At 40.8% G+C, this 16302-nt stretch overlaps 1 protein-coding gene across 4 annotated transcripts in view; it reads right to left on the bottom strand.

Annotated features, from left to right (window-relative positions):
• SAMD3 (sterile alpha motif domain containing 3) overlaps positions 1-15550 on the bottom strand; it is a 54420-nt gene extending 38870 nt beyond the window's left edge. For 2 of the 4 annotated variants that reach the window (XM_061130577.1, XM_061130576.1), the window contains exons 1-3: positions 15116-15521; positions 14295-14463; positions 11389-11496 (exon numbers count right to left, since the gene is read on the bottom strand). In XM_061130577.1, the coding sequence (XP_060986560.1) occupies positions 11389-11496; positions 14295-14463; positions 15116-15194 (356 nt within the window). In that variant the 5' untranslated portion in view covers positions 15195-15521. Of the gene's footprint in view, positions 1-11388; positions 11497-14294; positions 14464-15115 lie in introns of all 4 variants that reach the window. The other 2 variants (XM_061130574.1, XM_061130575.1) reach the window with 2 other exon arrangements.
• Positions 15551-16302: the final 752 nt, after the last annotated feature.

Here is a 16302-nt window from a genome sequence, read left to right on the forward strand (position 1 = left end):
CAATTCCCAGAAGAAATTTGTCCCTCAGCCCAAACTACTTTCCAATATGTTCTCCTCTTATTTCATTCATTCATTCATTCAAGCAATATTTATTGGGACGGTATTAGGAGGCAATTACTCATCTACAACCCCTATATCTTTTCTTATTCTTTTATTTCTTTCTCCCACGATCTCTCCTTTATCTACTTAAACCAAGATTCTAAAGTAATGGCAGGTTTCATTGGCTGTATTGTGTGCCTTCCCAAGATTTTTGAAAGGTGCTGTAACTGTGCAGGCATTAAATTTGGTTTCAGTCCAACATTTTAACATCTATCTCCTTTCCCTAAGAGTTTCAAGTCTATTTAACTGCATGACCCCTTTAGACTTTTGGGGTTGCTAGTCTTATTTAGTATCTCATCAATGAATAGCTTCTACATTCCAATGCTATAAAATAGGTCTTGAGGCAATTTTTATCTTCTTGCTCTAGATAGGTCTATTCTCTTCAACATCAGGGTAAAAACCATATATATTAGCATGTTCTTATTTCTTTCAAATGCCTAGAATGTAACAGACACATATAGGCTCAATCAAAGCCAGACAGTCATCTTGCTCCTAATTAGACAAAATCAGAGGCAACAAATTTTCCTTTTCTTTACGTTAAAACAACTTAACAAGATATTTTGGAAGTGAACAGAATACAAAGTATGCTAACACAAGTCAAAACTAATATTATACAGAATACTAGAGTCAGAAATTAAAAACACACTCTAATTGAGTGCAGAAAACCACAGGCACAATCACCACCCATTCATAAAAATATTAAAATTCAGTATTTGCATTGGATTTTAAAAACCTTTACTGTGAGGTTGTGATTATTCATGTCATTATTGAGGTAGAGTTGAGCAGAACACCATAGAAGTCAGCTCAAAGCAAGAACATGAAGCAGAAAACAATCCCAGACTAAGAGGATGCTGATCGCTCTGTTTCCACTCTGTTTCCACAGAGTCAGTGCCCTTTAACAAGATAATATCAGAAAACAAAGGTCTTTAATTCAGTGGGTAGCAACCCTGGGTTCACAGTACAATCATCTGGGAAGCTTTTAAAACATGTTAATGACTAGGACTGATTCCCAGTATAACTGAATCAGAGTCTACTGCACTAAACACTCAGGGTCTATGTAGACTTTATATTGTAATAAAATAAAACTAACAATAAACTTAAGCTGACACATTTGATAATTATCAATATTATTATTGCAATATGTGCCAATTTAAAAATTATGAGGGACTTTCCTGTTGATTCAGTGGCTAAGACTCTGTGCTCCCAGTGTATGGGGCCAGGTTTGATCCCTGGACAAGAAACTAGATTCCACATGCCTCAATCAAGGGTTCACATGCTGCAAATAAAAGATACACATGACATAAGAGAGGTCAAATGTCCTGTGTACCTCAACTAAGACCTGATGCAGCCAAACAAATAAATGCTTTTTAAAAATTATGAGATAGAGGTTCTCATGAAGAAGCTCACTGACTGTAAAACTTTGTTTAACTTTAATAAGAATGAAAAATCATCTAATTATTTTTACTCCCAAGGAACAGACAATATGGGCCTCACCTAGGATAAGGGAGATGGCCCTATGCAGAAAAGGGCCAATGGAGTTCCAGCTTGTTAAGGAAAAATCTCAACATACAGAAAACAGAAGTTGAACCTTGGTAGGGAGCAGGAGAGACATACACTTGGGCAAGGACTACTTGTTTTATTGCCAGAGTATATAACTTACTCAATAATTAGGACAGCTTATAAGATAGTCCAGTTTTGTGTGCCATTTTATTATCAGCTAGTATCCAATGTTTTTTCTCAGATCCAGCCAAGATTCAAGCCTTCTAAATCTCCAGGACACACTATGCATATGTCAACAGCTGTTCCTCTCACCCCAAACGCCCCAAGTTTCCTTCATTCTTCTAGGCTCACCTTCGGTCTTCTCCCCAGGTCGATGCTCTTCCCCTCTCTCCCGGCTCTCTGGGGTCTTCCTTGTCTAAACCCCCCACACGGCCTGGTCCAGCACTGGCCCCACGGGTACTCAACTATGTCTTGCTTTCTTACCTGCTTTGATTTCCCTAATGTCATTGTAGAATGAAACAGTTGTTCTACAGTTCTATAACAGTTCTTTAACAGTTCTAGAACTACAACTGCTATATAGTTATAGCTATTTAGGAACAGTTCTATAACAAAAATGTTATAGAAAGCTTCAGGAACGTTTGAGAGAGATGTAAAAATATTAAATATAACATTCTAAGACAGAGAAACAAAGACAGTCATAAGTTCCCTAAACTTGTGTATTCACACATGAAATTGACATCTTCTGAAAAGGGGAATTATATTAAAAACAACCCATCCATGATAAAGGAACCATTGACTAGGAAGGCATCAAGCTGACATGCCAGTGGAGTGACATCACCAAGTCCTCAAGTTTGAGATATGAAAATGTGTGGGACCCAAATGCAAGAGAGACAGATCTGGGGATTGGAGTAGAGTCCTCTGTATACACAAAGGATACCTAAGAATTAGCCTGTGACTATGAGGGTGAAAGTAAAAGTGAAGTTGCTCAATCATGTCCGACTCTTTGCGACCCCATGGACTGTAGCTCAGCAGGCTCCTCTGTCCATGGGATTTTCCAGGCAAGAGTACTGGAGTGGGTTGCCATTTCCTTCTCTAGGGAATCTTCCCAATCCAGGGATCGAACCTGGGTCTCCCGCATTGTAGGCAGACGCTTTTGCCGTCTGAGCCACCAGGGAAATTCATAATAATCAACCACCACTGAGAAAACCTCCCAAAGAAGTTTTCTCACCAGGTTTTAGCTACAACCCATGTGGGTTCTTTACAGAACCAAAGGCAGAGTTCATGTCACACTCAACTGAATCCTGGTTGACTTTTGGCATCATAGTCATGAATCAGGTCTACTTGCCTAAGATTTGGGCCACAAATGACACCTTTCTCTAGGGGTCCCCAGCTTGGAGATAATCTGTTACCTTGAGGGACTGTGATGCTTTTCGAGTCCTGTAAAATGGTATTGCTTTCTGGTCCTTAAAGAAGAAGAGCATGAGACAAGTGGAAGTCTTGGCTGTGAAGAACAGCCGTCCTCACTACCAGGCCTGGTCTTCACATGTAAAGAACCACCTCAATCAGTAGTAGCGTTCCCAGCATCAAAAGAAAAAGCAGTGACAAATACTGTGCTCTCCAGGGACTTAATGGAAAGACTGTGTTCCACAAGCCTACATTCATTTTATTCTTTTCCACACAGAAACGTGCAGACTCTATACACTGAAAATGGTATATATCGGGGTGCCCAGTTTTCTAGTATCAGCTCTGAAATGAAATGCCATGTAACCACATCTAAAACCTTCAGTGTTTTGGGAACATAGAAGGGAATGGAGTCAAGTAAGAGAAGGTTTAGACATCTGTTTAAAGAACTTGCTGTCATCTAACCGTAGCACACAAAAGGACGTTATAATACACATCTTCAAAACAGGGATCAAAATTCACCAAACTACAAAGTTCAACAGAAATGTTGCTTCTGTGTTACTATGCCAGTACTCTGTGAATTACCTGCTTTACTTTACCTAGGCAAGACTTCCCACTGCTAAGAAAACAAAGTAAACAAGACGTTTTTGAAAAGCCCAAGAGAGAGATTTAGGTGAGATGCCATCTCTGAAAATATAGAATGATATCACTGCAAGACATGCACGGACTATGAAGGAGATGCTGTTTTGTTGCTGAAGCCACGAGTAATTCAGAAAATGTTTGCACTGCAACCACCAGTAATTCAGAAAATGTTTTCTCCACATTCTCATCGTTTGATGTGTGCTTTTACTTTATGTTTTATAGCTCTGGGCTATCACAGCCACCATTTAATCTATGAAATTTCCAGAGGAATTTAGTTTCTGAAAGGCATGTGTGAACATGTAATGAAGCAGACAGTAGAGGTAGAGATGTGGCTGGCATCAGGCACTGTGCTGTAACACAGACAGACAGACATCTCTCAAATCCTCCCTGTCCTTGGTTGCCAGTGACAGATTCAAGGACCCAAGAACTTTTGGGGTTTTGACTAATCAAGAAAAGAAGCATAAAATAAATACATCTCTTATTTCTCCCTGTTCCCCAATTCTTCTTGGTATTGACAGATGGACAAAGACCCAGAAACGTGACCTTACCCTCAATATTTACACTTACTAGCATGACAGTCGCAAAAACAGATCTCATAGAGCTATCATGTTTGAGTCCCTCTTTTTCTTTTTTATTTCTCATTCATAAAAAAGAAAAAGTAACGAGACATTGCCTATGCAGTTATTGTACTACCATTTTGTAGTTCATAATTATCAAAATCGGGTGGTTCAGGGCAGTTTTTTATTAATCCACCTGTATATGACTAGGTTTTTGAATCCTGATCTCATGTGAACAGTTTATATCCTCAGAGCATCTGCTAAATAGAGATGAGCCTGGAAAACTCACTTTTCAAATCTGGCCCACAGCGCTGGTTTTATGTGACTTTTGGGGCCAAAAAGAAAGACTGACTTAGTCTTGTCCCAACTGTGTGCCATCTAGGCTGTGACTTGCCAGTTCCTCAACCATGTAGCTTCATACAAATAAAACTTTCCTATTTCTAAGGATTCAAGCAACTTGATTTATACCAAAGTACCATTAAACTGGGTGGCTTAAGGGGCTTCCCAGGTGGCACAGTGGTAAAGAATCTGCCTGCCAGTGCAGGAGATGTGGGAGATGCGGTTTCGATCTGTGGTTTGAGCAGATGCCCTGGAGTAGCAAATTGCAGCCCAGTGCAGTAATCTTGCCTGGAAAATGTCATGGTCAGAGGAGCCTGTCCATGGAAAATTTCAGGAAAATGTCCAGGAAAATTTCATGGACAGGCTACAGTCCAAGGGGTCACAAAGAGTCAAATACGTATCAGATACACAGTTGATCTGACTGAGCAACTACACACACACACACACACACACACAGGTGGTTTCAAGAACAAACACTAATTTCTCGTTATTACAGAGGTTGGATGTTGCAGCCAAGTTGGGCTCTTGGCAAAAATGATCTTCCTGGTTTATAGGAGACCGTCCTCCTGCTGTGTCCTTCCACGCCAGAAAGAGAGCAAGTTAGCCCTCTGGTCTCTTTCCTTTTTATAAAAAAATACTACGTTTTTTTGGCTGTGACCCAGAGCAAGTAGGATCTTAGTTCCCTGACCAGGGATCGAACCTATGCCCCCTTGCAGTGGAAGCATGCAGTCCTAAGCCCTGCACCACTAGGGAAGTCCTGTTGGCCTTTTAGCCTCTTACAAGGACACTAATTCCATCCATGAGAGGTCCATCCTCAGGGCTTAATTACTTCCCTCCAAATACCATCATATTGGGATTAGGGTTCCAACATATGAATTTTGGAGAGACACAAGCATTTAATCTATTGTACACCCAGAAATGCCTTTGCTGCTACTGCAAAGGATAGTCCCAAGACAACACTAGCATCACTTAGGGCACCTGTTAGAAGTGCTGGATCTCAGGTCCCATTCCTGACTTACTAAATTAGAACCTGCATTTTAATAAGATTCCTGGGTGACTTTTAGTTGTACTGGAGTCTGAGAAGCACTGGTACAGGGCCCTGATACATTTCATTTAGGTCCTCCAGGAAACTCTGATGCACAGCCCCAGTCACAGCGCGCTCCTGTCCGCTGGAACAGCACAGGGTCTTCTTGCCTCCTAACAGCACCCCTCACCATCTCCAGCAAGTTCATTTTCTCCGTCTCTATCGCTCACATTCCAAATAGCATGTCCTAGCCCATTTCAGGTGCCTGTACCTTTGCATCAGCTGTTTGCTTTCCTGGGAACATTCTTTTCTTCTCTTGCTTCATTTTCCTTCAGACGAAATTCAAATTATGTTTCAAACCCCTCCACACACCCTCAGTTTTTGAGAAGACTTCCCTCAGGGGCCTTCTCTATACTTACTTCCCTAAAAGTCTCATTTAACTTTCTTCTGGGCTATTTCTATACCCTGTGCATTTCTATTTCTGCTTCTCTTTCTCAATATTGCAGTTATTAACTTCTGTATCTTTCTTGTCAGAATCTGAGCTCCCCTAGGCAAGGACAAAATTGCCCCCACTTCACCCCCTGTCTATATAATATCTAGTTCACGGTGTATATTCAGTAACTTTTGGACTGAACAGAAGGGAAGGAGAGACTAGAAATCAAGTGTACTTTGATCTCTCTGAAGACTTCCTATCAGTTAATAGGAATGAGCAGGAGTCAGAGAGTTATTTATCAGTCACAACAGCCTAGCTTTCCCTGCAAGTCCAGTTTGGCTGCGTCCAGATATCCTCCACTGAAGGAAATTTCTGTTCTAACTTGATGAGCCAATATTCCTCATTTCATTTCATTTGGGTCTCTGCTCAAGCAACATCTGGTCAAAGTCGAAAGATCGCCTTGAAAACCCTCCTGAAGCTAACACACATGAACTTACACACACCATTTCCTCTGTTTCCCCCCTTTTTTCTTTGCCTTATTGACTCTCATAGCACTTAGACATATTTACAATGTAACATCATAGGTATCTATTATCTCCTCACTATTAGAATGAGAACTCTGTGAGGTGGGAGGCTTGGTCTGTTCTGCCCCCCAGTGTATCCTCCCAGGGCCTGGCATCCAGGACGCACCAGGTAAATGTTTGCTATGGAATGAATGAATGGACCCTGACTCAGGTAAGAAATCATTAAATCAGCAGTTCCTAAGGTGGGTCCTGTCATATTAAGAGATGGCACGCAGAGAAAGAATTCTGGGCCAGACAGAGTGAAATGGGTTTTCTTACTGCAGGACGCTTTATAGCATTTCCTCAGTCACGGTACACTGGGAATCTCCAGTCAGGGACTAGACTTGGAAGGTAATACGTCCAAAACACACAAAACTTAGGCATGGGTGCTCTATACCCCTGCAGGGTAGGAGATGTGGGATGTAACACTGCACTCTTGGGTCACTGACCTGGGATTCAGCATCAAATGCGACCATGTATCACTTGGGTGGTCCTGGTGCACTCCCCTTATTATGTGATGGACAAGATACACACACGAGGGTGCTGTAGGCAACGTGCCATTGCCTACAAACAATACGTCAAGCGTGGACCTACTGACATTTGCCTTCCTGAGCATAGGCAGGTGGGTAAGATCATTCTACAGTATTTTATAGTAGTAGCCAGAACCAGAAAAAAAGTCATCGCTAAAATAATTTTAAAACATGCGTGAAATTGTGACTAATTTATAATTACACCCAAAGGCTGAAGCAAAACATCTGCACACACATATATTTAAAGCTCAGGCCAAGTGTTTTTAAAGTGGCATTTAGGAGACCTCTACCTGTTTACCTGATTTCATGCCTTATTAGGTACCGAGAGGGAAACAAACAGTATAGAGGAAAAATGAAGAACGGCATTACAAAAGAAAAAATATCTTTCTAAAGGATCACCAACACATGCTGAGGACAGGACCTTATAAGCTTTCCATCAGGAAAGGGCATTTGAACTATTCAGTAAAGAGCATGGGATCACCTATCACCAAAGAAAGCTGCTTCATGTCACAGCAGCACGTGTTTCCTTGGGACTTGGAATTCATCCACTGGGACACACACATCGTTTCAAGAGTCAAAGTCATGTGAATGTCCTGCCTCTAGAGCCTTCTTTTATTTCTTGTCTGCAAATGATCTGGATGGAGAACACATGTTCCTTTTAGGGAACCTAGGAGAAATTATCACAAGAATAATGTTGGCCATCTTGTATGGGATTTTAGCAGCTGCCAGGGACCTTCACTGTTTCTGCACCTGCAGATGGGGGCTCCTATCACACGATGTGCAGAGACCCACTGGACCACAAGTGACAGCCCGGATTCCCAACCCCGGTGTGAGAGATCCCAAAGCTGCCACTCCACCCACCATCCTTTCCCACCTCATTAAAGCACATGGCTTCGTGAAAGCCTTGTAGCCAAACATCAGCTTGCTAGCCTATTATGTATGAGTGGCCCACAAACTCCTGAGGTTTAATTCTGTTCAAAAAATGAGCATATTTAGCAGGAATTGTATCAAAAATGTCTAAAGAGAAATTGATACTATTCAAATATTTATCCTGTCTTGTGAAGGTGTATTCAGTCTTTCATTGGACTATACATCCTCATTTCAAATAAAAACTCCTATTTAGCCTCTGTTTGCCAAGTACTATGCCAAATGCTTTGCTCACAAGGGAAAAAAGGGTATGGCTTTTGCCCAGGTAGAACTTCTATGGAGGGAATACAGACTTTAAAGTGATCAGTTCTATTATCTAGTCTTATAAGAAAGGGGTATGTAGAGGATGCTACATGGTAGAAAAAGGGCTCCTTGCTTGAGCTGGAATATCAGTGGTGGCGGGGGGCGGTTTCCTTCAGAAAGAGGGATTTTTGAGCAGAGTCTTCAACGATGAGCAGGTAGAGAAGGGAAGGGAAGAACACAGCCTGAAGCAGGAACTGTGCAATAGGCTCTTAAACCAACACCTGTTGAATGACTAGCGCCCTGGGCAGAAGGGCAGGAGATAGGCAATTTTCAAAAAATATTTGTTTATCTGGCTGGGCCAGGTCTTAGTTCTTAATTGTGGCATGCAGAATCCCTGATACTTGTTGCCACATGAGGATTTCTTTTTGTTGTGGTGGCATATGAACTCTGTTGCAGCATGTGGAATCCAGTTCCCCAAACAGGGATCGGATTTTAACTCACATGGCTGGATGATGGGGCCACTCTCTGAGACAGGATGTGAGAGGGGAGAAAATCTTCTATCCCTCCTCATTCCATAGCCCTGAATAAATGGCAGAACCAGAGAAAAACTATCTGAAACAGGTATGTCTGCCGTGTCCTCATCTGCCCGCACATAGCTGACTGGCCAGGAGGGGACATCTGACCTGCACTGGAACCCCCTCCTAGTTCCTCTTCCCCAGATACTGAAAGACTGAGTCTGTTACCTGGGGTGATCTGAGCTCTTTTCACGGAGAATTTCCTAGAGGCAGTGCTGTGATGAGCCTGCCATAGGCCAGCCAGTCTGAATGGGACAGAGCGTACATGAATAGTAGGATAAATCCATCCTCAAAGGAAGACGTAAGGGCATGAGGCAGATGAGGGAAGCAAAAGAGAGATGGAGATGGCCATCAAGTGGCCCCATGAGAGTGAGGGAGGGACCGCTTGGCCCCTGGCTTTCCAGCATCAGTGTCTCTACCCTTGTCACTGGGTTCTAGAGAATTTGTATTTCTTACACTTAAATATACACTAAAGCAAGAAACATGAGTTCAGTTTTTGGACATGTTTAACTGTGGTGCTTGTGATGAGCAGCCAGTTGGCACATAGATTAGGAGACATTTTATGATTAGAAGAAAGATATGAGACTCTGGTTTCCAAACTCTCCTGTTTTTCTCCATTTCTAACACAATTCTGTTTGTTTTTTTTCCCCCTCCTCCATGCCAGACACTATAAAGAATGAGAAATATCCTGAAGCACTGGTTGTGCTTTTGGTCAGCCATGTGAAAAAATAGGCATAATAATCCGATTTGGCCAGCATTGCAGGACCATATAAGAATGGAATATCATCAGAGGGCTTAGGAAAAAGAAAGGACCCAGAGAAACTGTAGAAAGGGCATCCTCATCTCCCACTGGCAGCAAGAAGGGAGAGGAAAGAGGTCCTTATAGCAAAGTGAGCTTACTACCTGGAGCCACGCTGAGCAGACTGTGGTACTGAATGCTTTCCAGGGCTTCCTGGCTTAGCACTGAGCAGGTGTTATCTATCTTTAGATAATGGTCCTCACAGGAGCCCTGTGACAGAAGTATTTGTGGTTATTATTCCTATTTTTCGGTTTGAATACTGATTCACAGTGGTGTCAGGGTTGGACCACTGGGGCTAATTGTCGCTCCTCCTACAGTCAGAGAAGGGACTGGCAACTTTTGGCAGCTTCATGAAGGGGTAGTTGAAGACCCCCGCCTGACTCCACACACCTGGAACCACATCGAAGGATGGCACTGGGAACCAACCAGCACCCGTGAACAGAGAGGCGGTGAATGAAGCCATCATTCAAACATATTTACATCTTCTGAACCGCAGTTCAGACCAGGAAGACCCAGGGGACCAAGCCCTACCCAGGATATTGCCTCTATCTCCTCATTCATCACCCCCAAGTGGGAGCCAATGGTGTGAAGGAAGATGGATTCTACCACTTGAAGAGCTGGAGCCTTTGAGCCCAGGGATGAGAGTGCAAGGTTGCAGGTGGTGGAGAGAGAAAGAGAGCAGAGAGGACGCCCAGAGCCGAAGCCCTGATCAAAGGTGCCCAGTTCCCCTGCACTCACTCACGGGGCTGCTGGGGCTGGGCGGCCAGGGGCCGAGGCTGCTGCCTTTGGTCCCCTGAACTCCCACGCTGATGGCAGTATATCCAGTGCAGTGGTGAGAACAGCCCATTTGGGAAACTAGATAGAAGCCCCTTGACTTCTCTAAATCTCAGTTTAACTCATTCACAAGAAAGAGAGAATAATACCGGCCTGACAGGACGGCTGTGTGCACTAAATGAGATGATAATGGAAAGTGAAACTACAAAGGATGATGCTCTGGCTTGGCTATCGCCTGATTATATGGTGCCAGCTGACATCTCTCCTTTTCATGACAGTACACTTAAAGAAAAGCATTTGCTCAGCAGCTGCTGAAAAGAATAGATATCGGGGTGATGCCTGAACTGCACAGGGCAGGTGGCTGGGAGATGCTAGCTTGACTACCGTGACTCTTGGACCATCTCTTACCGACAGTGCCCCTCAGGACTTTTAGTGCCACACTCCTGGGTCTGTTTCTCTAGATACATCATTTTCCTCTGTTCCAGTGTAGCCCATATGTTGAAATACTACAGCTCATAAAACCCAGTGTAGGGATGGAAGGAAATGTTTAACAAAGCAGTGCCTCCCCCCGCCTCCAAAAAGCAGTGCCTCCATCAGGAATGGTCAAGACTGTTAATTCAAATTAAAAAAAAAAAAAGACTCCTCAAAAAGTTAATTCTATAAGACACTATTTGCAGAACAAATTCCATCTTTGTGGCTACTGCCAATCACTCTGGACAGTTTATGACAGAAAAATCATCTTTTTCCTTAACAACGTGTCCTTGAAAGATGCATAATATCATCTCAAAACTTAACTTGTTCAATGCGAAGATAAAACAAATTGACCTTCATCTCTTACCAAATGTCTTCATCACTTGATTTACAAAAGTCCCTTCCAGAAAAACAGTTTCCACTCAGAAATGCATTTAAACATGAAACCTCATAAAAATAAAGACAAATATTATCAGTTGGCTTTCAGATGTTTAGAAGTTGTCCATCCCACCTCTGTTTCAGTACTCGGTGGTCAATTAATCCGTTGTCAAGGTTGTCAGCTGGATAGAAAGATGGCGTCCGCTCCCCTCCACTGGCCGGGCTGGAGCACTGTTCCTCCCTGTCGCCGAGAAAGAAAAGGTGGGTCTAGGGTATTCAACGGTTGCTGTCATAGTGACTCTGAAGGTATAAATCAGCCCAGAGTAAACCTATGATCTGTGTCCACTCCAAGCTCCACGTTAGAGTCCTGACTAAGAGGACTGAAAGAAAAACCCTCCGGGGCCATCTCACTCGCTACTGGTTTATACATGCCGGGAGGGGGATGATGCCAGGTTACTCTGCTGTTTTCACTCCTCTATCACATTTAAAAACGGTATCATTGATAATCCTTTCCTTGATGAAACGATGGTAATAACAGAATATACCTTTGCTGATTAACATTATTTGGCAAAAAAATGAACTCTATTTCAGATCCTTTCTCTCTTCCCTGCCATCTAGGGGGACCTTTTATTATTTGTGGAATTTCATGATCTTTGAACCACTCTTCACTAACTCCCTCATCTTCTAAGTGATACAACTGAAAGGAAGGCAACTTGCTTCCCATCACAAGCTACTCAGTAACAGCACCCATTACCTCAGTTTTCCAACTTTCCAACTTCCTGTCCAGTGATTTTTCTACCGGCTTCAACAAGAGCAACCCAAAAAGCAACTGGATATATTCCTTCCTCTTATACATTCCTGTCATTTGCCTAAGTCTGAGTTGGAGGCCAAGTATCCTGTCCATATGTGGCCTGTAAATTTTTTTTCAAAGTAACATACCAGGCAACTGTTAGCCATTAAATGAAGTTTATACTGAAGTTGGAACCCACCTGTAAACTCTAATCTAGGCTGCCACTTTATAAACTCTTCAGAGGGAGTCCTAAGCATCATTTATTCTACCCACTTCATTTTACAGTTGAAACTAAGAAAAGTCAAGCAAATCTCCAAGGTTAGATGAGTAGCTAATATCAGAACAGAGATCCGTAATCCAGTTTTAATACCTAGCTTCAGGGTTCTTTTTACTACACTAAATTTCCTATCTTTATTAAGAACTTATTAAAGTTGTTTAACTAAATAAATAGCATATTCTTATACCTTTTTTCTATTACTATGAGTCCCACATGACAATGTATTTGTCAAGTGCCTACGTATTTGACAATAAGCAAATATAGCCAATAAACATTTTAGCTAACTATAACCTATAAACCTACTTGAAATTGTGATTTTGCACCAGAATAATTGAATCTGAATGTAAAACAACACAAACCTTAGAGTCAACTATTTACTGGGTAGAATGAAGAGTCCCCACTCAGTCCCTGGAAAACCAATGTTCTAAGTCATGGTTACATTCCAAAATGTGGCTTTATAAAGCACATTAATAATGCTTAATATTTAACAAAAGACTATATTTTAGTGTGGGAGAAGGAGGAGGTATTTTCTCAAAGATTATGATACTCTGAACATCAGTGTGATTAACATGGAATTAAGTATGTATTATTTTTCACAACCTAGAGATGAAGCAAAAGGAGTGTCAACATTTAATGCAATCAATCCAAGTCAGTGGTAGGACCAGGAATGATGCCCAGACTTCCTGGCAGTCCAGTTAGTTCTCATTTACTAGAGAACATTATAAACTGCTTTGCAGTGGGAAAAAAGGCTGTCAGTTTTCTTCCAAGCTGTGCCTAAGGCAACATCAAGATTCCAGTCAACTGAGGGGAACTTCCAGCTCAAGAGTCCAACTCATCCAAGAATGCTGGGAAATTACTTCGAGCTCTATATGAGGTTTACTCCCTCCCTGCGCTGCAAAGGCGTAAGGCATACAATGAGAACTGCCTCAGAAGTCACATATCTTTTACACAGACAGGTCAAAACAACATTTAGAAGAAATCCCTCGAATAAATCAAACGGTAGGCTCTCCAGACCAAATGTGGGCCATTCCTTCAAGCTGACCTATCCCCCCCCCTCCTTGTCCCAAATATTCACATTCTCTAGAAATCAAATTACCTAACATTGCATTGCTTATAAAAAAGCAAGACAGAAACATAGAGTTTTACAGATATACTGGGGAAAAAAACAAAAAACTAAAGTAAAAACATGGAATGGATTTCATCGAGCATCATAGCCTTATTTTAAAAATTAATGAATAATCAGAATGCAGTAGTTATTTAAACTTAGAAATCTGGCAAAAATTTCAAATATCGAAAAGCCAAATCAGAATGTCTGAAATGATCCTGGGGCATAGATTATAAAGTGAAATTTTTAATTTCATAATTTTTGTTACCATTCCTTTTGATGGCAGAAGTCAATGATTTTAAAAAAAAAATAACATCAAAACCTCAAAACCATCACAAATCTTTCTACAAGACTTCTGTGGAAAGCTACCACAGCATTCAGTCCTCCAAGAACACTCTTGAAATCCAGTGCAGCAAAAATCTTTAGCAAATCATATTATGAAGGCCTCTAGAAGAGAATATAAATTAGTTACTATAAGGAATCCTGGGCAAATAAGTAAATACACACATAAATAGCTTTGGGGAAAGCAAAGAAGCAGAAAAAGATGCCTTCCTCAAGTCTTAACTTTAAGACCTAAGCTGCAGGAGTTCATTTCTGCTTGTGTTATATTTTAACTGCTTATTACAGAGATTTCTATACAGGAACTTCAGGCTTATAGGTCTTCCCTAATAAATACAGTTAGAGTTTAAAAACCTGGTGCATTAAAAGAAAAAGTATCTTGATTCATAAAACTTTGCAAAAACTGTTACTGTACACACAGGTTGAAAATGGTCACAATTTTCAACAAAGTTAAAACTCCATATGCCATGTTACAGCCATCTTAGGGAAAGCACAGAATCAAAAATCAGGCCATTCATGAACACTTACTCTGCTTGCATGACCGGGGCTGTTTCTCCAGGGGACTTCAGCTCTTGACTCTTCTGCTTATATTTCTTAATTAAATCCATTAGAACAGCCTGGTGCCCAATTTTCTTTACCAATTGCTGAACCATCCGATCATTAAGTGCTAGGAGAGCAGCCCCACTTACTTCTTCCTCTGGGAAAAAGAGAAAAAATCTCTACCTGTCTGCTAGGTAAAATACTGTAAAACACGGCACCCTGAGCAGACAGAATTATTTCTCATGTTAAAAGGAGCATCTAAACTTGTGCTCTGCAGTTATAAAATTATCTGTGTTTTTGCAAAAATAGGACACTAAAATAGCATAATTCCAAATGCATGTCTGCTCCTAAGAAAGTACTGCAACATGGAGTCACAATAAAATTTTTTACATCCACATTAATGCCTCCCCTCTTCTGATTCTAACATTGTTTTCATAAGGAAAAAAAAATCTTTTTGGAAAAGTATTCTTAATGTACCTCCCAGGCAAAAATCAATACTTGTAAATCCAACACTATACAGAGCTGCCTAAAAATGCACATCCTGGACAAAAGCAATATTAAATGTATATATCAAATATGTATTTTAAGTAACTCAAGATTTATTTTGAGTTATTTTTTAAATAATTAGATTTTCTCATGGATACTAGGTCAAATGCAAACTCTGCTACAGTCGGTAAAGAAATGAAAGTTTCCTATTGTAGCAACTCCGTATCAATGTTCACATGCATTAGGAAAAAAGAAATCAATGACAGAGGACACTCAATATCTCGACTGCTCAATTAACATTTTTGAAAGTATAAACAACTCACCTTGAAACTTATGTACTAGCTCTCCTAAGTTTTTCTCCACCAGCCAACCGCAGACCTGATCAACTGACCAAGTTTCCATGGCTGTGTCCTGTAAATACACCTGTAAATACACCTGTAGAATAAAAAGAGGAGTCTTCAGTTTTTCTTTCTGACTGTTGTTCTTCTGTTTAATTTTAACAATTTAACGCCTTTCCTTTGCAGACTCTTTGAGACTCTCAATACTAAGCGTCTTTAAATTTATTGTTTTCCGAATACACATCTAAAAGTTGCTAATAAATACCCATTTTGAAAATGAGACCAGTTTGAACCTATGTCTTAGTCTCAGTTCTCAAATTTCTTCACCTTCCCCTACTTTTTTTCCACAGGCATCCCTCAGGTTTACTAACAGACAGCTAGAGACATACAATGGTACTCAATCCTGTACCAGGTTTCTTCAGAAACACCCAGGTTTCTTCACAAAGAAAAAAAAGGTGTGAAATTCACCACCACTAGGCTTATCAGGAAGTGGTTGACATTTACAAAAGGGGTGGGCAGGGGAGGAAGGGAGGAAGGATGGAAGGATCAGATAAAAGCCTGACAGAGATACTTAGTAAACCCAGTCTGATTAACCCCTTGCAGCTCCCATCCAGGAGAGAGAGCTTGTAATTGCTTCTGATGGATTTGTTTAGCAACAGGACCAAGTAGGAGCCAAGTTTTCAGGAGAGTCTGAATGTTTCTTTCCTTTCAATAATATTCTTACATATTCCACTCAGTTCTAGAACTTTATTGAAGACCATTATGATTCATAAAATAACTAGTACAAACTAGCACATTGATTGAAAACCTAAAAAAAATTAGTTGGTAGATTCAAAATGGGAAAATAATTCAATATGTCAATAATTCTAAATGAAGAGGTACATTGTTTGCAAGATATATTCTTTAACTATTCAGTTATACTGTGACTATTCTTTTCTGACCATTTGAAAATTTAAAACAAGTATGCCTACTGCAGTAAATTTTCTTATTTCCCTTAGGCAGCCCGTCCTGTTTTTTGTTTTTGCTTTTTAATAGTTCAATCCAAATGACTTAATGGACTGGAGAGAAACTGAAAAAACTTAAAACATTTAAATCTTTTTTTTAAATTTATTTTTTAAAAATCTTTTTAACATTACTTTTGATTTCATCTATCAAATCAGACAATATAGATT

This window comes from Dama dama, chromosome 26 (genome assembly GCF_033118175.1).
Source record: "Dama dama isolate Ldn47 chromosome 26, ASM3311817v1, whole genome shotgun sequence".
NCBI classification, from domain to species: Eukaryota; Metazoa; Chordata; class Mammalia; order Artiodactyla; family Cervidae; genus Dama; species Dama dama.